Source organism: Giraffa tippelskirchi, chromosome 1 (assembly GCF_054371585.1).
Source record: "Giraffa tippelskirchi isolate mGirTip1 chromosome 1, T2T-mGirTip1v1.2.pri, whole genome shotgun sequence".
NCBI classification, from domain to species: Eukaryota; Metazoa; Chordata; class Mammalia; order Artiodactyla; family Giraffidae; genus Giraffa; species Giraffa tippelskirchi.
In genome coordinates, this window is record NC_137275.1 from 14,683,313 (window position 1) to 14,708,489 (window position 25,177).

The window sequence follows — 25,177 nt, forward strand, 5'->3', positions numbered from 1 at the left end:
GCATGTGAGAACGTGTAAACCTGCACAATTCTCATATTTCCCAAATGTTTAAATTACATCAGGATTTGACTTCTTTTTTGGTGAAAGGCAGAAATAAGGACTGCAAATGCTTTGTGCAGGAGGGGGATGGGAGGTGACAAGTTATTTAGAGGGCTCCACATATCATAAATTTTTAAAAAGGAAAAAGTGGAGCCCCTAAGACACCGTGACACAACATAAAGTGGGGGACTCTCCACATGGTGACAGTAATCGGCAGAATTCAAGTTTATGGAGAGACCGTCTATGGGAGAAGGTGAGCTAACAGGTCAGAGAGAAAAGTAACTGGATACATGATTCACTATAGTATGTGACCTGAAGGTTAATAAGGCAAAAATTACAGCTAGAGGGGTGAAAGATTATTTAAACTCCATGGATGAAGTGAAGATTTTCTGAAGTCAAACATGGACATGAGAAAAATCACAAGGGTATAAATGAGGGAAAACTTGAAGTTTGTGTGTGTTAATAGCTCCATCATGTCCGATTCTTTGTGACCCCATGGACCATAGCCAGATATGTTCCTCCATCCATGGGATTCTCCAGGCAAGAATATCGGAGTGGGTAGCCATTCCCTTCTCCAGGAGATCTTCCCAACCCAGGGATCAAACCCAGGTCTCCTGCATTGCAAGCAGATTCTTGACCGTCTGAGCCACCAGGGAAGCCCATTGAAGTTAATAAATAAGATTAAGTCATTAAGTATGATAAATAAGATACTAGTACAAGATGACATACTAGACAACTGGAAACAAAATCTAGAAGAATTATTACTGAATATGATATTCTATTAAACACTGCTTATAGGTATTTAATCAAGTTTATGTGCAATGTTTTTTCCTTCTACATTTATTCTGAGCATTTACTATGTGCCAAGCCCTGCTCTGGACTACTGGATACAACTCTAAGCAGACAGAAATCCCTGTCTTGTGCACTCAGAGCCCAGGGGAGACAGGTAAGTAACCAAACTACATTCTTTCTCAATGTGTGACAAGCCTGCAGAGGGGAGAAAAGTATAAAAGAGAAAGATGGGTATGGGTTGTTCTTCTACATCAGGTTAGTTAGGGAAGACTATTGATAAAGGGATGACATCCAAGGAGGGAACTGAAAGGAGGAGGGAACACAGTGTAAGAAATCGGGGAGGGTGATTAGGGCACAGAAAACAGGAGAGAAGCCAATGTGGCCAGAGTGTGTGTGTGTGTGTGTGTGTGTGTGTGTGTGTGTGTGTGTGTGTGTGTGTGTGTGTGTGTGTGTGTGTGTGTGTGTGTGTGTGTGTGTGTGTGTGTGTGTGTGTGTGTGTGTGTGTGTGTGTGTGTGTGTGTGTGTGTGTGTGTGTGTGTGTGTGTGTGTGTGTGTGTGTGTGTGTGTGTGTGTGTGTGTGTGTTCGAGGTGTTGAGGGAGCATACAGCAGGAGGTGAAGAGGTAGGTTACAGGTTATGGAAGGCCTTGGAGGCCTCTGCAGGTTGGCTGAGTGGGCAAACTCTGGGGTCACTTACTCAAGTAAATTAGCAGTATGATTAAAAATAAGACTTAAATAGACCCTTAAGGACACCCTAGAAGCCATGTCTTCCATATGCAAATAATTACCTCAAAGTAGTCACTTCCACTAGACCCTAGATAGCATATTAAAAAGCAGAGACATTACTTTGCTGACAAAGGACCGTCTAGTCAAAGCTATGCTTTTTCCAGTAGTCATGTATGGATGTGAAAGTTGGACTATAAAGAAAGCTGAGCTCTGAAGAATTGATGCTTTTGAACTGTGGTGTTGGAGAAGACTCTTGAGAGTCTCTTGGAGATCCAACCAGTCAATCCTAAAGGAAATCAGCCCTGAATGTTCATTGGAAGGACTGATGCTGAAGCTGAAACTCCAATACTTTGGCCACCTGATGCGAAGAGCTGACTCAACGGAAAAGACCCTGACGCTGGAAAAGATTGAGGGCAGGAGGAGAAGGGGATGACAGAGGATGAGATGGTTGGATGGCATTACTGACTCGATGGACATGAGTTTGAGCAAGCTCTGAGAGTTGGTGATGGACAGTGAGGCCTGGTATCCTGCAGTCCATGGGGTTGCAAAGAGTCGGACATGACTGAGCGACTGAACTGAACTGAGTCAATTCCAATAAGAATTGTTGCTGCTCAGTCATGTCTGATTCTTTGCAACTCCATGGACTGCAGCACACCTGGCTCCTCTGTCCTCCGTTCTCTTCTGGAGTTTGCTAAAATTCATGTCCACTGAGTCAGTGATGCTATCTAGCAATCTCATCCTCTGCTGGCCCCTTCTCCTTTTGCCATCAATCTTACCCAGCATCAGGGTCTTTTCCAATGAGTCAGCTCTTTGCATCACATGGCTAAAGTATACTGGAGCTTCAGCATCATTCCTTCAGTGAACACTCAGGGTTGATTTCCTTGGTTTTCAAATGTCTTCAGAGCCTGCAGCCCATCAAGCCCCTTTTAAGGTGGCAAGTATTATCTGCCTCCCTCTCATCATTCAGGTTCCAAATCAAATGCCACCTTCTCTGAGAGACTTTCCTGAGCCTCCCAGAAGTATCAACACCCCCCCCCATGCCTCCTCAAGCCTGTCTCTATCACATCACCTAGACTGTATTATATGCCACCTGCGTTTAGTTACAAGACATGGAAGACAAGGACTTTGTCTTGTTGGCTACTATTTCCCCAAGCACCAGCCACACAGCATGTGTTTAAGAATTAAGTACTGAATGGATGAATGAAGGCAACTTTTGGAAGCATCTTCAAATTGCCTGGCACCTAGCCCAGAGAATAATATTTATATATTGGGGTCAAAGCATGTTAAAGAATGAGAATGATTTTTCTTATGCAGAATATAAACAAACTCATTTATGTAACACCTACTGTGCAACAGGCACTTGATAAACTTATTCTCCTTGTCCATTTTATTTGACCTTTGGTCTAAGACCAAGTATGTATTATCCTAAAGGGGTGCTCCCAGAATAGTTCAAGCCATCATTTGAGAAATATATAGATCCAAGGGGAATACTTTGGAGAAGATGATTGTCCAGCACTTCAGCAATATTTTTTATAATTATTTAAAATATGCTTTGGACTTCCCTGTTGGCCGGGTGGTTAAGAATCCATCTGCCAAACCAGGGGACACAGGTTCAATAACTGGTGCAAGAGGAATCCATATGCCTTGGGACAACTACTGGCCCACATGCCACAACTACTGAAGCCTGTGTGCCTAGAGCCTGTGCTCCGAAACTAGAGAAGCCATCGCAATGAGAAGCCCAAACACTGCAACTAAAGAAAGCCCACGCACAGCAATGAAGACCCAGCACAGCCAAAAAATTAATATAAAAATATATATATATGCTTTATTTCATGGCTTCACCAGAATATCCCTTCAATATTATGCAAGTCCCTAGCATAAAATTGTATACAATGTTAAGTTAAATATTGTCCTGCAAGAGATCCTAGAATATGGTCTACTAAAGCCAGAAATCCAAGAATTAAATTGACTATTCCAAAAGACTATAATTCTACCATGAAAGGAGGTGCTTCTGCATTTGGGAGTCTTACCATTTCCTAAATATTGATTTAATGTGTTCCAGTAACTATAATTCTGAAATAAGCAAATTTTTCAAACACTGTTCAGAATGACCATTTGTTTGCTTTCACCTAAGCACAGAAAATTTTCAGTACCCAATATTACAAATTCTCACTTCTCCATAGCATGGCTAATAATAACTCACCTAAAAAAAAAAAAAAGCTATATTCCTTATTCTCTTTCATTTAATACCTCTACTTTTTTCTCTTGAAAAACAGAACATTTTCTTCTATATCTAGGTAACTAAAGTAATTATGAATACCAGTAACTTTGGATTCAGAATCACTTGTTCAGTTGGGAGTAAAAACAGAGTGCATCTTTTTCTAGCAATGCCAGATATTTGAGAACTAAGAATTATTATTATTAATGAAAACCTCTTTATTTACATTCTGAGAAGCTGAAGGTTTAATGTAGATGTACAAATGTATCACTGACCAGCACAAACATATGTTCCTTGTTTTCAGAAGAGCTGAAGAACTGTGAATAAGGGACAGGGGTATATTCACAAGGACAAACAATTTATAAGTTTAGCCCCTTAGGGTAACTTCTACTATTAATAGTTCTTCCAAACATTTATCAGCAAACAGCCCTTTAAGTCAGAGCTGTCAACCGAAATAAAGATCTCAGGTGAGACACCTTCATAAAGCACAACCTTTTTTGTTAATTGAAGTTCAGCTAATTTATAATGTTCCGTTACTTTCTGCTGTACAGCAAAGTGATTCAGTTATACATACATATACATGTAAGTGAAAGTGTTAGTCACTCAGTCGTGTCTCTTTGCGACTTTATGGACAATAGCCTGCAAGGCTCCTCTGTCCAAGGGATTCTCCAGGCAAGAATACTGGAATGGGTTGCCATTCCCTTCTCCAGGGGATCTTCCCAACCCAGGGAACTAACCCTGGGTCTCCTGCATTGGCAGATGGATACTTTACCATCTGAGCCACCAGGGAAGCCTGATCGAACTTCCAGGACAATCCCAACCCTGGTCTTCAGGTCCAAATGCTTTCCCTCATGTGGAAAGAAATGTTCCAAGTAAGTAATAAAAATTTCAAATTGCTGGGTTTCCCTGGTGACTCAGTGGTAAAGAATCCACTGCCAATGCAGGAGACAAGGGTCTGATCCCTGGATCCAGGAAGATCCCACATGCTGTGCAGCAAAAAAGACCCAGCACAGTCATAAATAAATATATTTAAAAAACATTTTTTTCAAATTGCTGTAATTGCTCACTTCCCTCTCTAACTGATGATTTCTCAAGCAAAAACAAACATAAAGGAGGGCACCATCTAGTTAGGACTTGGCAAAGTGGGGGGAGGTAGAGGGTGGGAAGGAGAAGCAAGTCAGTCACAACAATGCCCATCAACTGCTCTATAGTTTCTGAAACATTAGCATGTTGTCCCTTTTGAGAGGCTGGCAAAAGCACTGACACTAGGAAACTGTGTCTGAATGTACTACCGACGATCACATACATGAAGGACATGATGTTGCTGTTGTTAGGAAGTCATATCCAACTCTCTACGACCCCACGGACTGCGGCCGGCCAGGCTCCTCTGTCCATGGCATTCGCCAGGCAAGAATATTGGAGTGGGTTGCCATGCCCTCCTCCACGGGATCTTCCCGACCCAGGGACTGAACCCACGTCTCCTGCTGGGCAGGCAGATTCTTTATCACTGAGCCACCTGGGAAGCTCAAAGGGCATAATAGCTGTATAGAAAAAGGAAATACTTTGTACTGTGCCCTGAGAACTCAACAAACCTAAGTCTTGGAAAGGCAGAGAATTCCAAAGGTAGGAGCCCTTAAATCAACATCCTCTCCCCTAAACTTGGGGGCAAATAGCATTGGATTCCTAGCTAATCCCTTCCCTGTGGTGCGTGGTAGAAGAATTCATCACTTGACAGCTAACTAGAGTTTCAACTATAGAGATTAAAAGTAACGGATTCAAGACATTTCTTTCACACCTACATCCTTCCACCACCTGGCTACTGCCCACCCACCCCCAAGTCTGGACAGATGTTAAAAGTTAACACAGACTCTCCACAGCTTATTCTGCAGTGCCAGGTCCTCTTTTCCCCCTTTTATAAGCACCAGCCTGCTTTTGTAAGGAGGCCCAAGTACTAGGAACTCTGAAAGAAAAAACATTAAGACCTAGATTGATTTTTAAAACCAAAGTACAAATGACCCTGAAATTAACATCTTCTTTCCTGACATCCAAAGTGCATTAGACGATCTCCCTGCCACGCTCTGTGCCATTCAGACAGTTTAACTGCTTGTCAAAGAACCCTCAGGCTGACACAAGATCAAATGAACCTGTGAGCGCTAAGAGATCTGCCATACTAACTCTGAAACAACACTTGCACTCGACAGAATTAACGGGGACTCTGCTGTCATCCAATCTCCATAAAAGTGATTCTTTTCCCCATAGGGACACTTCATTTTGGCACTAATCAATACCGCCAACCCCCTGGGCACACAATCCACCGTTATTCATCCAGCCTCAAGATTTCTCTCTCCTACATCACTCTTGTCCTCTCTACCTGCACCAGGCCCTGCTTTCCTCCCTTCTCCAAATCTATTAGGATCAAAAGAAATGTTCTTCTCCAGGTTAATTTTATACATGGTAAAGCAACAGTTTTTATCCAGAAAACACTACAGGGACTTCCCCAGTGGTCCAGTGGTTAAGAATCTGCCTGCCAACACAGGGGACACAGGTTCGATCCCTGGTCCGGGAAGATTCCACATGCCACAGGGCGACAAAGCCCGTGCACCACAACATTTGAGCCCAAGTGCCATAGAGTTCATGCTCTGCAATAAGAGAAGCCACAGCAGTGAGAAGCCCAGGCAACACAACTAGAGAAGTCCCTGCTCACTGCACCTAGAGAAAGCCCTTGCACAGCTGTGAAGACCCAATACAGCCAAAGAATAAATATAAATTATTTAAAATTTTTCAAATTAAAAAATAAAGAAAACGCTACACGTGTCACAGGATATGAGCATATCTATTACAAACTTGTAGGCACCTCTGATTTCAGTGGTTTAACTCACTTCATCAGGAGAGCAACCCTGAGTAGCAAAAGGGTCATAGAAAACGCTGAGTCCCTGTGACTGACCTCAGCCTGAAAGCTGATGGAAACCGGAGTGGGTGGGGGCAGCTCGGACCAGGTCAGATCCGGCTGCCTTTTTCCCTCTACACACCGGCCCAGGACACAGCCCCTTCCTTCCTTTGGTGTAGCTGCTCCCCACTTGCTCTGCTACTCAGGGAGCTCCTCGTCTCTGTTCTTATTGCCAACTTCTTGTAGGGTTGCAAGCGCTTCAACTCGCCTTCCCTCCCTTGCTGCCCCCGGTAAAGACATTAGCCGGGCCGTCTTATGGTCTTTGCGGCTTTACTACCAACCATTACACCAAGAGCACAAGGTGTAGAACCTGAGGGAAGCCACAGAGCACCCACAGGGTTATCGCAAGTGTGAGTGTGGGCTCTGGAGGGGTCCTGTTGCTCCTTCACCAGCCATCAACTGGTTTAAGCAACTACCTGCACCTCTAAATGCAACCTAAGACAGTGATTCTTGATGTTCAGAACGCAGAAGTAAATTTTTTTTTTTAAGCAGAAAGAAAGGGAAAAAGAATAGGCAAAAACAACAACAAAAAAGGGCCAAGAATAACTAACATAGGGTTAATTTCTTTTCTAGTAAAGGTGAATTAAGCAAAACTTCATCAACAGCTGTTTATTATACACCCAAATCCAACCTGGAAACTATAGTAAATTTATCCTTTCAACAACAACAACAACAAAACAAACAAAACTTTTTTTTTCTTACTTTACCATCAAGAAGTGAAAGTAACTACATCGAGGACCTGGAGCTGGAAATAGTTATTTTACCCAGTCTCATATTCAGTCATGGTGAAGACAGGAAACAACCTCTTTGCCTCAACTATATATAGTTTCCAAAATAGTCAATCCAGCACAGCACCGCCTTCCAAAAAATGCATGGGACAAATAATAGGCCTTAAAATGAGAAGAAAGTTGAAATCCTTGGAGACAAGCAACGCTGTGTTAGTAACTGATCAAATATCTGAGGCGACATCTTCTCACTCACTAGCTGAACCACTGCTAGTCATGAAAAGAAGTATTAGTTCAATACCACCAAGAAATGACAAATTAGGTCAAAATGCTGGTTTAAAAATCTCTACTATGTAGTTTCAACTGTTTCAAAAACCCCAAACATATCTGGACTTACTTGGTCTTAATAAAGAACAGCTGGGCAGCAAGACATTCTTTATTAGCTAAAACGAGGCCAAAAAAGTGGCAGAAAATCTGAAACTGTGCACATCCCTCCAAATTTGCTTCCAGAAACTAAAGCTATTTAAGACTGAAATTCATAAAGCTAAAACCTTCTATTTTCCAGAGCTAACATGTAAATAATGGCTCACATGCCTTTCTTTTTGAGAAAACCCCTTAGCAAACGCTTAAGGTGCCTCAACTTTCAACAGGAGAACCTAACCCCAACAGAAATGTAGGTCATTTCTTCCCTTCACAACTCAGCAGTGTTTTATGAGTCATCTTTTGAAAGCAAGGGGGAAAAAAAAAATCTAAGCAACAGATTTACATTGTAACTTTATAAACTTTTAATAAACAAAAGCATGTTACTTACGATGTTCCCTGCTGAGAATTACTGTGAGTTTTTGAAGATGTATCATATTCTGTGGAGGAGGGAAAAATGATCAGATGAGCACAATGACAAATTCATGAGACTGTTAGTTATAAATCCCGTTTTGTTTTGTTTTTTTACTGCTATTTCCCCATCACCTTTTCACCTAAACACTTAGTACACTTAAATTTTGTCAACAGAGAGCTATTATGAAATAACATTTATGTTACATCTTGGGAGAAGGCTTGCTCAGAACTGGAAAACCCTGAGAGTGCTGCCTGGCCAGCCCACCCCACAGCACCGTGATGCCACCCCGCCTGGTTTGACGTCACACATACATCAGCGATCTGCTAGCACTCTGTCCACAGCCTCTGTCCTTGGCCACCTGTGCTCCCACCTGTCCCCTCATCATTCAACACCCCCGATTCATTCATTCAACTGCTGGTCACAAACTGCCTCTTATAGACACCAAGGTGCTCAAGACATTTGCCCCTGTCTTTGATGAGCGTACGGCTGACGGAGGGACAGCAAACAGGAACACGCATCTTGCACCCTAGGCAGTGAGAGACCAGCACACAAACCCATCATCTAAATGAAACGTCCCAGGAGTCTCGAGATTCATCCCTCCACTGGGTCATGAAGAAAGAAGGCAAATCAGAAAAGAAACAAAATTAAGTGTGTGTGTTGCAAAGCATGGGTGACATTTTTGACAGAAATGACTGCAGGTAAGAGGGAGATGAGGGTGAAGAAGGCCTTTAGGCAGAAGAGACAATGTGAGGGAAGGCAGGAAATGTGGGAGTAATTGAAATGGTGCAGATGAGAGAGGGGAAGGCTGGGGTGCAGAGTGTGTGGAGGGCAGCATGAGGGGCCCTGGGGAGGCCAGAGGGCTCCGTGATGGCATTAATGTGCCATAACGGGACGTTAATACTTTGAGATGCCACCAGGGCACGATACAGCCACCAGGCATGATACAATTTCTCAGAAAGAGTAACCTGCTAGCGCTACCTGACATAACCCAGAAAGGAACAGGAAATGTTGAGTGTAGAGACTGAAGAGGAGCTGGGAGACCGTGTCTGTGTCTGGACCTGACGCAGAAGCTGAATGGCAACATGGGTGCCTTTCAGACAGCGGGGAGTAATCACAAATGACCCAGGAGACCCTTGAATAACTGCAGTTCAGGGCTTCATCCTCATGGGGGCAGCAGCTCTTACCCGGTATTTTTAGATCATTTCCTCTTCTGGCTAGCAAATTAGGGCTGGGATTACAAATTAAAGGGGCTAAAGTCCACGCACACGGGCTCCCACACAGACATCTTGACCGGGTCCTAAGCTCCATGAGGCTCTGGTAATCCTCAGGCAGCTGTACTTTTTGCACATATGGACATAAATCCTGGGACATACAGGGATGTATACATGGGATATACTTCATTCTCTGTGTGCATGCATGCTCAGTTGCTTCAGTCATGTCTGAATCTTTGCAACCCCATGGACTGTAGCCCGCCAGGCTCCCCTGTTCATGGGATTCTCCAGGCAAGAATACTGGAGTGGGTTGCTGTGCCCACCTCTAGGGGATCTTCCCCACCCAGGGATTGAACTCGCATCTCTTTTGTCTCTTGCATTGGCAAGCGGGTTCTTTACCACTTCATTCTCTACAGACTCCAAAAGCCTAATTTTTCATGAAATTTGAATTTGCTTGTTGGGCATACTTTGAGAAACAGATGTCACACTTCACTTTGCTGAAAGCTATTATCTGCAGATACTCCACTCCATCTTCAACCAACACACAACCAGACCCCTCTTGGGTCTGACTAGTGCCTCCCTCCACCCCTGCCCACATTCTCACAGTGGTAAACCAGCTTTCCAGAACCAACAGACAAAATGGCAGCAGCATAAAAAACCCCAAGGTAATAAGCATTTGCTGAGCCCAGACCTATGGAAGACCTGCCAGCGTCTGAAAACTTCTCATCAGGGCAAGGAGGACTCAGCCTACACTATTCCACAGGCCTGGAGGGCCTCCACCCCTGGCAAAGTTCAACTGTATTTTGCTAAAAGGAGAAGTCACACAGTTTAAAGGATCACAGGGTCTTTTTAAACCAGGAGGTAGCAATCATGCAAGCTTGAGTGACTCAGTGGAAGGCATATAATACGCATGACTGGCAGCCCTAGAAGGTGGGGGAGAGCTGGGGGGTGGAGGAGCAAGAAGGAGAGGGGTGCATAGCAGTCCTGCCCACAGCTGAGCTGTGCCACTTCCCTTGTTATCTATCTTTGGATAGGCTGCCAAGAGGTTGAGAAACAAAGATTTCCCAATCTCCCCAATACCATGCAAGATGGTCAGGTCCATATCTCTGCATTTGGGGGAAATTTAGTTAGGAGTTATTTACAAGGTCTTACTCAGTATCTGTAGAGCAGGGAGCAGCAAACTTTTTCTCTAAAGGTCTGATGGTAACTATTTTAAACTTTGCTTGCTATATAAGCGTGGGACATGATAATAAATGAATGAGCCTGGCTGTGTCCTAATAAAACCTTCTTTACAAAAACTAGCTGGACAACAGATTTGACTCTTAGGTTATAGGCTTCCCCTATTCTAGAGGGAGGCTATTCGATTTCTTGTTTTTCCTCATCTCTTTTATTCTCCTCAAATCCTTGCAATTGAAACAATCGCATAATCAAGGGGAAAATGTAAGTGAGGGAAAGAATGAGATGGAGAGATTTGAAGAAGAGTTACCTTCATGAAGTATCTATGAGCAACCTTCTCCCACACATATAAACACACCACACACCCTACTTTGGTCTCCCTAAGCCCTGTGAAGACCAATACGTCGTAACTTGGCATTCACCGTATGTTGATGAACTAAATGACTGGAAGTACATCAGTCATTTTTGTAAGGCTTGAAATGCCTTGGATATAGTTGGGAAACAAGGAATTTAGTGAACCAAAGGGTTACGGATGAAGAGAGAGGCTAGATCCAGTTAAGGTTCTGTTTCCTCCTGAATTCTCCAGTATTTACAATCCATTTAAAAGAACCAAAAAAGAATTATATGGCCCATATATACAGAAGGTCTAAAGAAGCTGTGTGTTCTCTTCCTTGTAGAAATTTCTTTTGTTTAAAATAAATACAAGAAACACAGAAAATACTCCAATCTGTTCTTTTATGCAATTCCTGGGTAACAATGTGTTTAGAATAACTCTTGAGATATTTATCATATGTCAGGTAATGACAAATTATATTTGTTAGGTACTTTAGTAAGACACTTTCATTAACTCTTTGCATTAATCTGAAATTCCACCTAGAGAACAGCTTTAGGTTTGCCCTTCCTAGCTTTAACCTCATCTCTGCTGGATCATTTTCCATTAATGTTTTCTATATTAAAACAGTAAAAAACGTGCTTTATTCTCCAATGTAATAATCAGTTCCACATATTTACTTACTTTGGTTTGGGACTGCAGAACTGATATGCTGAGAATCCTAGAAAGAAAAATGAAAAGCTCTAGTTAATAAAATATTAAGGTTTGTAATCCAAGGTTGTGCCACTGCTAAATCTGATAAATACTGATAAATCTAATTATTACACAAAACGGGTTTTATTTCTTTTGCTGTTCCCTAGAGTTCATTTTTCCTTCCAAAGTATAATGTTTTACCTTAAAATCAATAATGAATTACATTTTTTAAGAAAGAAATTATCATTAGAAAATATGTTTAGTATCTAACATGGCAAATTCTGGTTTGGGTAGATTAAAATCTCAATGACATCATGGAAAGGGATAGTGATAATATGTCAACAATATGCATGTATACCAGGCTGACTGAACACAGATCTGAGGTGAGATTTCTATATTCTAAAGGTTATTCAAAGGTACAAAAACCAAAACGAAAAAAAGGGCAATGTTTTTAATATATTGTTCACAAATATTTCAACAGAATCTTGTAAGTCGGCAATTTACCTTGCAATTAAAACCACCACAAATGTAGCTGATCACATTAAACTTTTAAACAATGCAGGAGGTATGACAAGTGTAAATGTGTGTCTGTGTGTGTCTAAATTCTGAAGTAGGAAGCAGACATGCCACCTCACTTTTCACCCTGTACCTCTGTTGTTCCCCCCTAAGGAAAAGACCCTAAAAAAAAAGAATTTATTATAAAGTCTTGATTACTTTCATACTCTACAAAATCCTGCACACATGTAAGACGTTCTTATTGACATAATTGAAGAGTGAAGAAGCATTTGAAATCATTAGGAAGCACTTTAGGAGCTAAATTAATTGCAATGTTAACCTCTTCTCTAAAGAGTTCAACAAATAGTACTTGATCAATCCAGCACACAGCAATACGTCAGACCTTGTCACTGGTGTGGATGCAGTGCCTGCTAGACTTGTAAGGAATTACCTTTGTGGGAAAAGGAAATTTGGAGGGCTCAGCTGTACTAGGCGTGTGTATTGCTGTCAAAGGAGGAGGCCATGAGTGGGTCATTTCCTGGAAAGAGATTTGGAACGGGAAGAAAAAGTAAATTATAAATAGACATTTATTGCTACTTAAGTCAACTTTTTAAACGGAATGCACAGTGGAGTGATGGTAAATGGAAAGTAAAATCTTAAAAGTTATTTCAGTGACTTAAAAAAAAAAAATTCTACTTGGTGGGCTCTGTTCAAAAGCTGAAGCTCTCCAACAAACAAAACTGAAAAGAGATCAGTTTGAAGAAGAAAAACAAGAGCATAGAACATGAATGGTCTGAACATTCTGAACAGCATGAAGCATAAAAAACGGTAGTAGGTGTTACCAGCTTATGTAACTATGAACACTCAGTCCTGTCTCAATGCTTTCTTTCTCCCTCAGCGTCTTTATTGCATTTCCTGGAATTATTTAAGTTCAAAGGAAGAAGAACTTTCCTGTTTGACTTAAGCAAACAAGTAATTCAGGTCACTTGTTCCACTTGGGAGAGTTTTAATGGATTTGACCCTTCCCTGGTACACATTATTAGGACATAAGAACTTTTGCAGAGAAGGCATTAAAAAGCAACTGGCCCTTTCCATTAACAGAAGTTTCATTTCTATTCACTGTTTACATGGAAGCAAGATTTCTTTTACAAATTAATATGTTTCTCTTGACATGAGACCTGTTTTACTAAGTCCATTCACTTGATAAAAAACCAGTGGGTCTGTGACAACCTAGAGTCGTGGGGTGGGTGGGTGGGAGGTGGGAGGGGAGTTAAGGAGGGAGGGGACATATGTACCCCTATGGCTGATTCACGCTGTTGTATGGCAGAAACCAACGTAACACTGTAAAGCAATTATCCTCCAATTAAAAATAATTTTTTAAAAGTGAGAAACAAAATGTCAGATGAAAGGTGTCTAATTGCAAATATGCACACACAATGCACACGCATGCACACACTTTGTTCAAGAGTTCAAATGGCCACTGAAGACTTATCACCAGACCTTTCCTTTCACAGCTGAGAAAAATGAGGCCTAAAATGTCAGGGGCAGGTCCCCCAGGAAGCTGAGAGCTGCGAGTGCGGGGAATGGCCCCTCCGCGTCCGAGTCTGAGTCTAAGAGAAAGACTAAGGGTCTAAGTCTAAGGGTCAGACCTGCTGGGGAAACTGGCTGAAGGTCCGGCAGGCAACTCTCCAATAGTAGGCTGGGACCCCCAGATGATGCTGTCTTACCTCACCTGTACAAGGCACTGTGCTTTTACTCCAGTGCTGACCGACTTCTCCATCACCCCCAGAAATGCCATCTGATCCTTAGGATGCCTGAGATGGAGCTGGAGGCAAATATATATATCCCCATTGCCCACCTCCACCCATATCCTCCCCACCCGACCGTCCCTGCAGCCGCCCTCAGGTTATAGAGGCCCAGAACAGACATAAACGACCTGGCACAGAGACAAGCAAAGTAACCGATGCTGGCTTGAGTAATTTTTGTTTAAGGTGATATCGTGCCCTTGCTCACTTGACCAACTTTTGTTCAGTACAAAAGAGGAAATTTGTACGAAAATAGAATGGAAAGAGTAACAGCTCTGGAGCCAGAGTCCCAGAATGGATCTTAACTCTCTTGACTCTGCTGCTCAGGTTAGCCTGAGGGGTTTGCATGCTCCAAGCCTCAGTTCCCAGGAAAAGGCAGGAGAAGACCAGTTCTTTTTCCAAAGTATAAAGTGCTGGAGGGATTTCCCCGGTGTCCAATCTTCAGACTCTGTGCTTTCATGAGACTCTGCTCAATGTTATGTGTCAGCCTGGATGGGAGGGGAGTTTGGGGGAGAATGGATCCATGTATATGTATGGCTGTGTCCCTTTGCTGTCCAACTAAAACTATCACAACATCGATAACTGGCTATACCCCAATACTAAATAAAAAGTATTTTTTAAAAAAATGTACCATAAAAAGAAAAAGAAGGCTCTGCTTTCACAGTAGGGGGCACAGGTTTGATCCCTGGTTGGGAAACTAAGATCCTACAAGTCATGTGACCAGAGACAAGAAAACCATAAACCAAAGAAACAAAAATAAAGTGCTAGAATATATGATCAGAGAAGCCAATTAAAAGCACTACATCTTTTAATTAAAAGCCTAGATTTTAAAGAATTTCAATACTGCACCAAAGAGTTTCCCGCTGTTTTATTTATCCGACTATACTCTAAGGTGTGGGACCATAAAAACAATGGTTACAGTGTAAGAACATGTAATAACTGAGGCATCTGAAAGTATCACCCTTCGGTCTTCCAAGAATTTAGAATCCCAACAGTGTCTATGACTTTTAGTCACCAATGATTCCCAAGAAACATCCATTGTGTTCTCAGTGCCTAAGGCTGCTCCCAACTATTAAATTAAGCAGTTGGAAAAGTGCATAAACTCTTTCAGGCCCTAAGTGGTTTGCTGGGAGTGTGAAAAGAATTTATATACTTCCCTAAAGGCTAAGCTCACAGAAGAAGTTAGGCCTTAGGAGGATTGGGGCCATAAGGAGAGGCAGCTGCCCAGAATCGCAGGGCCCTGAATTAACCCCCTGCTTCACCAATGGCTTATCACGTGAATTGGGGTAAGTCACTGAGCACCTGCTTCGCTCCTGACCTTCCAGGTGCCATTGCTGCTATCTCCCCTCACCCTCCACCTTGTTCATTTTGCTCCAGACTCACCACTCCTCTAACTCGCCAACCTGCTCCCACCTCAAGGCTTCTGCCCTCTTTCCTCTGCTTTCTCATCCATTCACTTGCCTGCTATAAGACTCACAGCACTTACCAACAGCTGACATTTTATTACATATTTATCTTCCCCCACCATGATCTTCACAAGAGGAAAGGACTCCTATTCCTATGGCATTTATTCTAGTGCTGAGAAAAGTATGTGTGTCTTCCTGGATACTTGCTGAATAAATGAATGAGTGAACAAATCATGGTGCTACCACTCACTGGACCAGTGTCCCTGGAATGCTGCACTGAGATAAGGTAGAAAAACACGGCAGAAACTTCCCCAAAAGGCTCTCCAGGCTGTGGCACTGGAAGTGGAAAACCTGAGCCGTTTCCACATGCCCACTGAGTGCGCCATCCCCGTCTGGACCCTTGTTGATAACCAATCCCCGGTTTCTGGTAGAGTCTGTCTGCTATTTTCTCACCCTGCCGGTCTGCTCGAGTCATAGGCCACCACTGCCCCTTCAGTAAAACACTTCCACTCTTAGCATTTCCACCAGAGAACCAAACAATATCGGGGACTAGTTACTGTTTCTATCACCCAGCAGGAAGATCTTTGTTAGGATTCCTGGCAGTCTTCATAAATTACTGGTAGGAGATAAGAACAGGAACCACAAGGCAGAGGGAAGTTATCTGGATGGACAACAAAGAGGGAGAGCTGCATTTGACCCTAGAGTCATCTGCTATCTACCAGCCTGGGGCCTTCACTTCACTCAGGAGGAAACTAAAGTCCAGGAGGTCACGTGACTTAACCGAGGCCACAACAGAGGAGAAGAGGTCCATCCACGCCCCTCTTCAACCAGCGTATCCTGCAATTGACTTTCTCTATTATGATCTCCAAATGAACACACTCACCCATGGCTTGCATTAACCATCTACTTTCAAGGATTTCCAGGTAAGCAAGAACCCATTAACGTGGCGTTGGCAGAGAGGCGAGGGAGGACAGACGAGTTTACTAAATTAAAAGTGCTTGACTGATCCTTACATAAAGGATTCGACAAGTCATATAGCACATCAAAACACAAGAGAAGCATCTGACACATGCAGGAGACGAGTAATCAGTATTGTTGCATTTACTTTTGAAACAACCATGGAACAAATCACACACAATTTCAGAGAAAATGCTAAGGTCATATTTCACAACTAAGACATTTATTACTTTTATGACTCATCTTACCAAAGAATTTCAAAAATACCAGAGGGAAAGGATAGAACAAAAGCCCAATCAAGAGTACTTAGTACTTATTTGCTGACTGGCAAAAAATTCTCATTTTCAGCTACTACAAAGTATGTTTCCTTAGAGGTATTTCTTAGAAAATTCTAACTATAAAAAGTAGGGGACCAAAGACAGTAAACCAAAACTAATGGAACTCTCTCCCAAACATTTGGCTAGATACCACATTTGTCAAGAATTGTACAAATGAGAAGGTAACAGATATACTTAATTACTGGTTTCAGCACCAACTCACTTAATACTTTACAATGAAAAATTAAGCCAAAAATAACTGGGTAAACATATATTTTGAGGAAACAAGTGTGCAATGGAGATAAAAATTAATAGCCACAAGTGTCACTTTTCTTCTACTTAAAAAAGAAACCAACCAAAAATCAGAAAGATTATAGTAAAAGATCAAGTAAGACTACCACTAAAAGTTACATGGAAGAAAATTAAAAGCTGGAGAGGAGGAATGAGAAATAAACAAACAAAACTCGCAGTTATTACATCTACTATATTTGAGCATTAAGTTTAGCTCTAAATTTCCTGGAAATTAAAGCCAAAAAGGGAAACATAACAGTTTATATAATTCTCTGATAAAAAGAAAGCATGCTGGTTCATGAGGAGAATTTTTTTTTTTTCCTGGAGCTGAATTCTAGAAGGAATTTGTCATCCGTGTGCAAGGAAAACAGAACAAATGGATAATGGATTCAAAGATGTATTTGTAGAGGCAGCACAAATGTTCCTGGCATGGTCTCAATCAACAGGACCAAAAAATAACCCTTTTAAGGGAGGTCTAAAGACGTCCATTTACTTTCTGCTTTTCTTTTTATCCCTTTAAAAAATTCATGGTCTCATTGAGGATGGGCCCGTACCCATGGGGTGTCTCCTATGAAACACCGAGAGGTGAAAACCAAGCACTACTTAACCCAGGTGCCTCCCACTGCAGTAACACAGGGAGTCTCCTCCCTGGGGGGTAGGGGGGTAGGAGTGGCGGTGGGTGTGTGTGTCGGTGAGTGATTCTCTTGAGTCTTTTATCAGACAAGCCTGAGAGAGAGGTAATAAAACTCTGGTCCAAATGTCTTGGAGTTTGTAGAGTTCATTTCAATTAAAATCTGTCAGAGAGTCTGATGGTTTCCTAAGACTCCTTTGTTATTATTCTGGTTAATTTGCTTTGGGAGGTATGACAGGGAGGAGGAGAACTGTTTAAAGGAGTTCAGAATATCAACTGTTCATTCAAGTCAAAGAAAATGAATATGTCTGCCTACTTAAGTATGTCTTCAAGTGAGAAATAATTATCAATAAACTCACCTTCAGAATCTCTTCAACACAATGGACTTCATTGGAGTAGGTCTGCTATAAGGGAAAAGCAAGAAAAAGATTAGCAAACAAAACAAAGATTAGCACACAAACAAAAAACAACTAGAGTGCTGGTGTTAGTGGATGCTATTAGTACTTATACCAACACTTCTTGTAAGGAGAGTCATCCCAGGGCCCCCCTTTTATTACTACTAATAGCTAAGTATGAGAAACTTCACATTCTGGATAAAATAAAACCAGAGAGATAAACCTGACTTAATTGTGAAAGAAAGGGTTTTGCTGGAGACAATGACAGATGAATTGTGACCCACAGGTCAAGAGCTTCTGATGGAACATGTGTATATTAAAGAAAATGAGTACATTAGTGAATCTAGGGGAATAATAGATATAGCAAGAGTGGAGGCAGAAAGGGAAAACCTGTAATTTTTCTGCTTCACAGCAACATCTGTCCAGTGAGCCAAGTTACATGAACATAAAGATGGTGATCATCCTGAACATCTTACTGAGCCCACAGTAAGGAAGTCAGACTCCAATCAAGCCTAGATTTTATGGTAAGAGTCTAACCTGCCAAAAATAAGTCTTAAAGTTGAATGTCTCTAGCCGGACTTGAAGTCAGCATTTTCATCTGTACACACACACACACATACACACACACAAAATACTGCCCCAGAGACAGACCCTAAGGAGAGAGATTATTTTATAAAGTGCAAAGAAAATGGAAAAGTAAAACGAGGTACCACTTCATGCCCGTCAGAATGGCTGCTATCCAAAAGTCTACAAACAATAAATGCTGGAGAGGGTGTGGAGAAAAGGGAACCCTCTTACACTGTGGGTGGGAAGGCAAACTAGTACAGCCTCTATGGAGAATAGTGTGGCGATTCCTTTAAAAACTGGAAATAGAACTGCCATATGACCCAGCAATTCCACTGCTGGGCATACACACCGAGGAAACCAGAATTGAAAGAGACATGTGTACCCCAATGTTCATCGCAACACTGTTTATAATAGCCAGGACATGGAAGCAACCTAGATAACCATCAGCAGACAAATGGATCAGAAAGCTGTGGTACATATACACAATGGAATATTATTCAGCCATTAAAAAGAATACATTTGAAAAAAGTTCTAATGAGGTGAGTGAAACTGGAGCCTATTATACAGAGTGAAGTAAGCCAGAAAGAAAAACATCAACACAGAATACTAATGCATATATATGGAATTTAGAAAGATAGTAACGATAACCCTATGCGTGCGACAGCAAAAGACAGCAAAAGAGACACAGATGTATAGAATGGTCTTTTGGACTCTGTGGGAGAGGGCGAGGGTGGGATGATTTGGGAGAATGGCACTGAAACATGTATATTATCATATGTGAAATAGATCGCCAGTCCAGGTTCAATACATGAGACAGGGTGCTCAGGGTTGGTACACTGGGATGAACCTGAGGGATGGGATGGGGAGGGAGGTGGGAGGGGGTTCAGGATGGGGAACACATGTACACCTGTGGCTAATTCATGTCAATATATGGCAAAATCACTACAATATTGTAAAGTAATTAGCCTCCAACTAAAATGAATAAATTTATTAAAAAAAAACTTTCTTCCTTAACTAGAGATATGGAACAAATTCCCCAACTTCACGGTTTTCAAATGGAACAGCAACTTTCTGTGTCAATTAAAGAGCCAAGTGCGCTGGGCAAATCCTCCTATACAAGCCTCCCCTGGGCACCGCCATCCAACAATACACACCCTTTTACTGCCACTGTGGTGCAGAAAGTGCTGCTCTTCCCAGTCAGCTGGTGCAAGGTTTGCCTCACAACCAGAGTGTAGACAGAAAATGATTGTTTTCAGGGCTCTCGTTTCTCACTCGAGTGTAACTAAATATGGCACTGGCCGCTAATTCCTGATCTGGGGTTTATTAATCCATCATTTTCCTCATTCCTGTTTCCTTGGTTCAGTTCAGTTCAGTCTCACAGTCATGTCCGACTCTTTGAGACCCCATGAACCGCAACACGCCAGGCCTCCCTGTCCATCACCAACTCCCGGAGTCCACCCAAACTCATGTCCATCGAGTCGGTGATACCATCCAGCCATCTCATCCTCTGTTGTCCCCTTCTCCTCCTGCCCCCAATCCTTCCCAGCATTAGGGTCTTTTCCAATGAGTCAGCACTTCGCATCAGGTGGCCAAAGTATTGGAGTTTCAGCTTCAACATCAGTCCTTCCAGTGAACACCCAGGACTGATCTCCTTTAGGATGGACTGGTTGGATCTCCTTGCAGTCCAAGGGACTCTCAAGAGTCTTCTCCAACACCACAGTTCAAAAGCATCAATTCTTCTGCGCTCAGCTTTCTTTATAGTCCAACTCTCACATCCATACATTACTATTGGAAAAACCATAGCCTTGACTAGATGGACCTTTGTAGGCAAAGGAATGATTCTGCTTTTTAATATGCTATCTAGGTTGGTCATAACTTTCCTTCCAAGGAATACGCATCTTTTAATTTCACGGCTGCAATCACCATCTACAGTGATTTTGGAGCCCAGAAAAATAAAGTTAGCCACTGTTTCCCCATCTATCTGCCATGAAGTGATGGGACCGGATGCCATGATCTTAGTTTTCTGAATGTTGAGCTTTAAGCCAACTTTTTCACTCTCCTCTTTCACTTTCATCAAGAGGCTTTTTAGTTCTTCTTCACTTTCTGCTGTTAAGGGTGGTGTCATCTGCATATCTGAGGTTATTGATATTTCTCTTGGCAATCTTGATTCCAGCTTGTGCTTCCTCCAGCCCAGCGTTTCTCATGATGTACTCTGCATCTAAGTTAAATAAGCAGGGTGACAATATACAGCCTTGACGTACTCCTTTTCCTATTTGGAACCAGTCTGTTGTTTCATATTCAGTTCTAACTGTTGCTTCCTGACCTGCATACAGGTTTCTCAAGAAGCAGGTCAGATGGTCTGGTATTCCCATCTCTTTCAGAATTATCTACAGTTTATTGTGATCCACACAGTCAAAGGCTTTGGCATAGTCAATAAAGCAGAGGTAGATGTTTTTCTGTAACTCTCTTGCTTTTTCGATGATCCAGCAGATGTTGGCAATTTGATCTCTGGTTCCTCTGTCTTTTCTAAAACCAGCTTGAACATCTGGAAGTTCACGGTTCACGAACTGTTAAAGCCTGGCTTGGAGAATTTTGAGCATTACTTTACTAGTGTGTGAGATGAGTGCAATTGTGCTGTAGTTTGAGCATTCTTTGGCATTGCCTTTCTTTGGGATTGGAATGAAAACTGACCTTTTCCAGTCCTGTGGCCACTGCTGAGTTTTCCAGATTTGCTGGCATATTGAGTGCAGCACTTTCACAGCATCATCTTTCAGGATTTGAAATAGCTCAACTGGAATTCCATCACCTCCACTTGCTTTGTTCGTAGTGATGCTTCCTAAGGCCCAGTTGACTTTGCATTCCAGGATGTGTGGCTCTAGGTGAGTGATCACAGCATCGTGGTTATCTGGGTCGTAAAGATCTTTTTTGTACAGTTCTTCTGTGTATTCTTGCCACCTCTTAATATCTTCTGCTTCTGTTAGGTCCCTACCATTTCTGTCCTTTATTGAGCCCATCTTTGCATGAAATGTTCCCTTGGTATCTCTAATTTTCTTGAAGAGATCTCTAGTGTTTCCTATTCTATTGTTTTCCTCTATTTCTTTGCATTGATCTCTGAGGAAGGCTTTCTTCTCTCTCCTTGCTATTCTTTGGAACTCTGCATTCAAATGGGTATATCTTTCCTTTTCTCTTTTGCTTTTCACTTCCTATCTTTTCACAGCTATTTTTAAGGCCTCCTCAGATAGCCATTTTGCTTTTTTGCATTTCTTTTTCTTGGGGATGGTCTTGATTCCTGTCTTCTGTACAATGTCACGAACCTCCATCCACAGTTCATCAGGCACTCTGTCTATCAGATTCAGTCCCTCACACCAATTAGGATTGTTGTTGTTCAGTTGCTAAGCTGTGTCTGACTCTTTGCAAATGCACGGACTGCAGCCTGCCAGGCTCCTCTGCTGTCCCCTGTTTCCTTAAGGAAGAGGAAAAGCGCATACAGCACTCACACGGTCCTGAAAGTTAATCTGGTGGACACGTCAAATTTCAAATGCAATTTGACCTGCCTGGGTCTGGTTTTAAAACATGTAAATTTCACAGAGACAGCTTTATTGAAACGTTTGCAATTTGCTTTTTTTTGAGGTAGGGGTCTGAAAGTTAGGAGATACTGTCAAAGAATCAAGCGTATCCCCTTTCTCTGCTGGCCCAGTTGGACCTGCCCTTAGGCACTGTGCATGTTAACAAGAGGACTTGCTTATTCAGTTTTCATTTTTCAAGACTATTAAGGAACGTCTGAAAACTGGACCAAATATTACAGCACAAACTTCAGAAACAAATGAATGTTGTTGTGACCTGAGGGTAACATGCAATTATATCCTATGGTTTTAATTTTTCACGTGTCATTAGGAATAATAACAATTAGGAACAATAACAATTAGGAATTGAAGTGAAATCAACAGAACAAAGCAGACGACTACTGACTCTGGTTAAATAGTTGCTGCCATCCTTTCTGCCGCTGGAATGAGAATTCAATTAAAATATCTGGCAGGACTTTGCTGGCAGTCCAGTGGTTAAGAATCCACCTAAAAATGCAGAGAACACGGGCTCAATCCCTGGTTTGGGAATATCCCACATGCTGTGGGGCAACGGAGTCCATGTACCACAACTACTGAGCCCACTCGTCCTAGAGCCCACACTCTGCAACAAGAGAATCCTGGGCATTACAACCAGAGAGGTGCCCCTGCTCACTGGGACTAGAGAAACTAGAGAAAACCCACTCGCAGCAACAAAGACCAAGTGCATCCAAAAATAAGAAAAGAAAATAAATAAAATATCTGGCAATCAGGGGGGGGGGCAGCTGGTGGAAGGAAGGGGTGGGAGGTTGGAGTTAGCAGGTGCAAACTATTATATACAGAATGGACAAGCAACAAGGTCCTACTGTATAGCAGAGAGAACTCCATTCCATATCCTATGATGAACCATAAGGGAAAAGAATATTAAAAAAGAAAACATATGTGTGTGTGTGTGTTTGTGTGTATATATATATAACTGAGTTACTTTGCTGTACAGCAGAAATTAACACAACACTGTAAATTGACTATATTTCAATTTAAAAAATATTAATAAAAAATCTGGCGATCAATGAAATAGTGAAGCACAGTTGGAATGAGGGCAGAAGACACTTGCCCACTGTTTTGAACAGAATGGGATCAGGAAGCGACCATGTCAGGAGACTAAAAGACTTTCTGATCTTTGTAATATTACTCAAGCCATCAACCTTTAGCCAAGATGTTTGATGTCACTAAAAGATTTGTTTTTCCCCTAAAAATTTTATTATGTGAGATGAGCCAGAATTGAAGAAATTTTTTCTACAGATTGTTTATTGGTATGAGAGTAAGATAAATAGTGCTAAACAGTCACCATTTAACCTGCTTAAAATTCTAACTAAAGCCTAAGATTCAAGTATGAATTGGTTAATGTACTGTAAATTCTCGTATCAGGTCCATTATGAAAGTGGGGTTATATTAAAAGGGTGCCAGAATTCTATTCCAAACACATGAGGATATATCATATTTAAAGATCTCCAAGCAGCACTGTTTATAATGGCAAATAACTGGAAATGATCAAATGCCCAAGAACAGGAGTCAAACTAAAAATTTTCACAGGGCTCCCATATAGCAGTATGTTATAAATAAAATGGACATAAATATACATAAAATGATGTAGACGCATGTGCTGGCATGGAAAGACGCTCAAGGTATTTTCAACTTTTTCTTTAGAAAGAATTTCACACTCATAGAGAAAATAACAAAGACAGTAAAAGAAACTCCCACAAACCCTTCACTTGGATTCTCCAAATGCTGGCATTCTACCACACTAGCTTTATATTTTTCCCTCCCTTCTTCTCCACATTTACACTGAGCCATTCAAGAGTGTGACAGAGTGAGAGTTAATGCCCTTTTATCTCTAAATACTGTTGTGTGTACCAAGGCGTGCTTTAAAGCTTTATTTAAAGAGGGTTGGTTACAAGATCGTCTGTATAATGTGAGCCCATTTTATTAATATGCTTCATCTACCCGCGATGGTATCTCCACTCTTCCCTGACCCAAATTAAAGTCTCTTAAACTAGAGTACAGTAGGTATTTCAGCTGTGCTTGCAAAGAAAGATCCATACAGACAGGTTGCCTTGTTTTTAAGAAGTACAACTTGGCACCTCCAAGTCTGCCACTGGAAGGAGACTTTCCAAAAAGGGAGGGGTGCTTCAACAAAGCATTATGGCTTAATCCCCTTCCTTGAAATCCACTTTGCCCACAGCGTATCCAGCTGAGTCCTGCCACCCCTGCTCAGAGAAGCCAGGCTCTCCCTTTAACACTGGGGCCAAAGAGTAAACAAGCAACCTCTCTGAAGCACGGCCAAGTTCAGGCTGGACATCTTTAGGTAAGATTTCCTCAAAGAACAAGAGGTGATTAAAAAGCAGCAACAACAAAAACTGATGCTAACTGCATGAATGCAGAAGCTCTAGTTTGTGGGTTCTTCCCTGTCTACTTTTCCTTCTGTGGCAGGAACGCTGACTTTAGCACTTACACCCCAAATCACACAGCAGTCTCCCACCCTCAATATCTAGGTTCTTAGAGGAGACCAACTTAGCTACTCTATACATCTGTGTGTTTGCATGTGTGTTAAGTCGCTTCAGTCGGGTCTGACTCTTTGTGACGCTATGGACTGTAGCCTGCCAGGCTCCTCTGTCCACAGGATTCTCCAGGCAAGAATACTGGAGTGGGTTGCCATGCCCTCCTCCAGGGGATCTTCCTGACCCAGGGGTAGAACCTGGGTCTCTTAAGTCTCCCCACTCCGGCAGGTGGGTTATTTACCACTAGCACCACCTGGAAAGCCCTCACACATCCGGGGGTCCTGTATATAGACAGACCTCCCAATGGAGCCCTCACTTTCCCAGGGAGTATGGCCTTAGCACCGGAACCAAAATCCTGCTCAACTTAAAAAACAGTAGCTACTTACTGAATACACGTTGTACTTGTTACTGCATTAAACTCATATTATTTCATAACATGTTATAGAAATATGGAAAAACCCAAACGAACTTTTTGGCCAACCCAATATTATTTCCTCCATTTGA

At 42.0% G+C, this 25,177-nt stretch overlaps 1 protein-coding gene across 40 annotated transcripts in view; it reads right to left on the reverse strand.

Annotated features, from left to right (window-relative positions):
- Nucleotides 1-25,177, reverse strand: part of AFF1 (ALF transcription elongation factor 1) — a 198,940-nt gene that overhangs the window by 40,604 nt on the left and 133,159 nt on the right. For 12 of the 40 annotated variants that reach the window (XM_081580912.1, XM_081580893.1, XM_081580987.1 and 9 more), the window contains 4 exons: nucleotides 17,953-17,997; nucleotides 12,638-12,724; nucleotides 11,683-11,719; nucleotides 8,257-8,305 (listed from right to left, as the gene is read on the reverse strand). In XM_081580912.1, the coding sequence (XP_081437038.1) occupies nucleotides 8,257-8,305; nucleotides 11,683-11,719; nucleotides 12,638-12,724; nucleotides 17,953-17,997 (218 nt within the window). Of the gene's footprint in view, nucleotides 1-7,996; nucleotides 8,000-8,256; nucleotides 8,306-11,682; nucleotides 11,720-12,597; nucleotides 12,725-17,952; nucleotides 17,998-25,177 lie in introns of all 40 variants that reach the window. The other 28 variants (XM_081581046.1, XM_081581042.1, XM_081581078.1 and 25 more) reach the window with 6 other exon arrangements.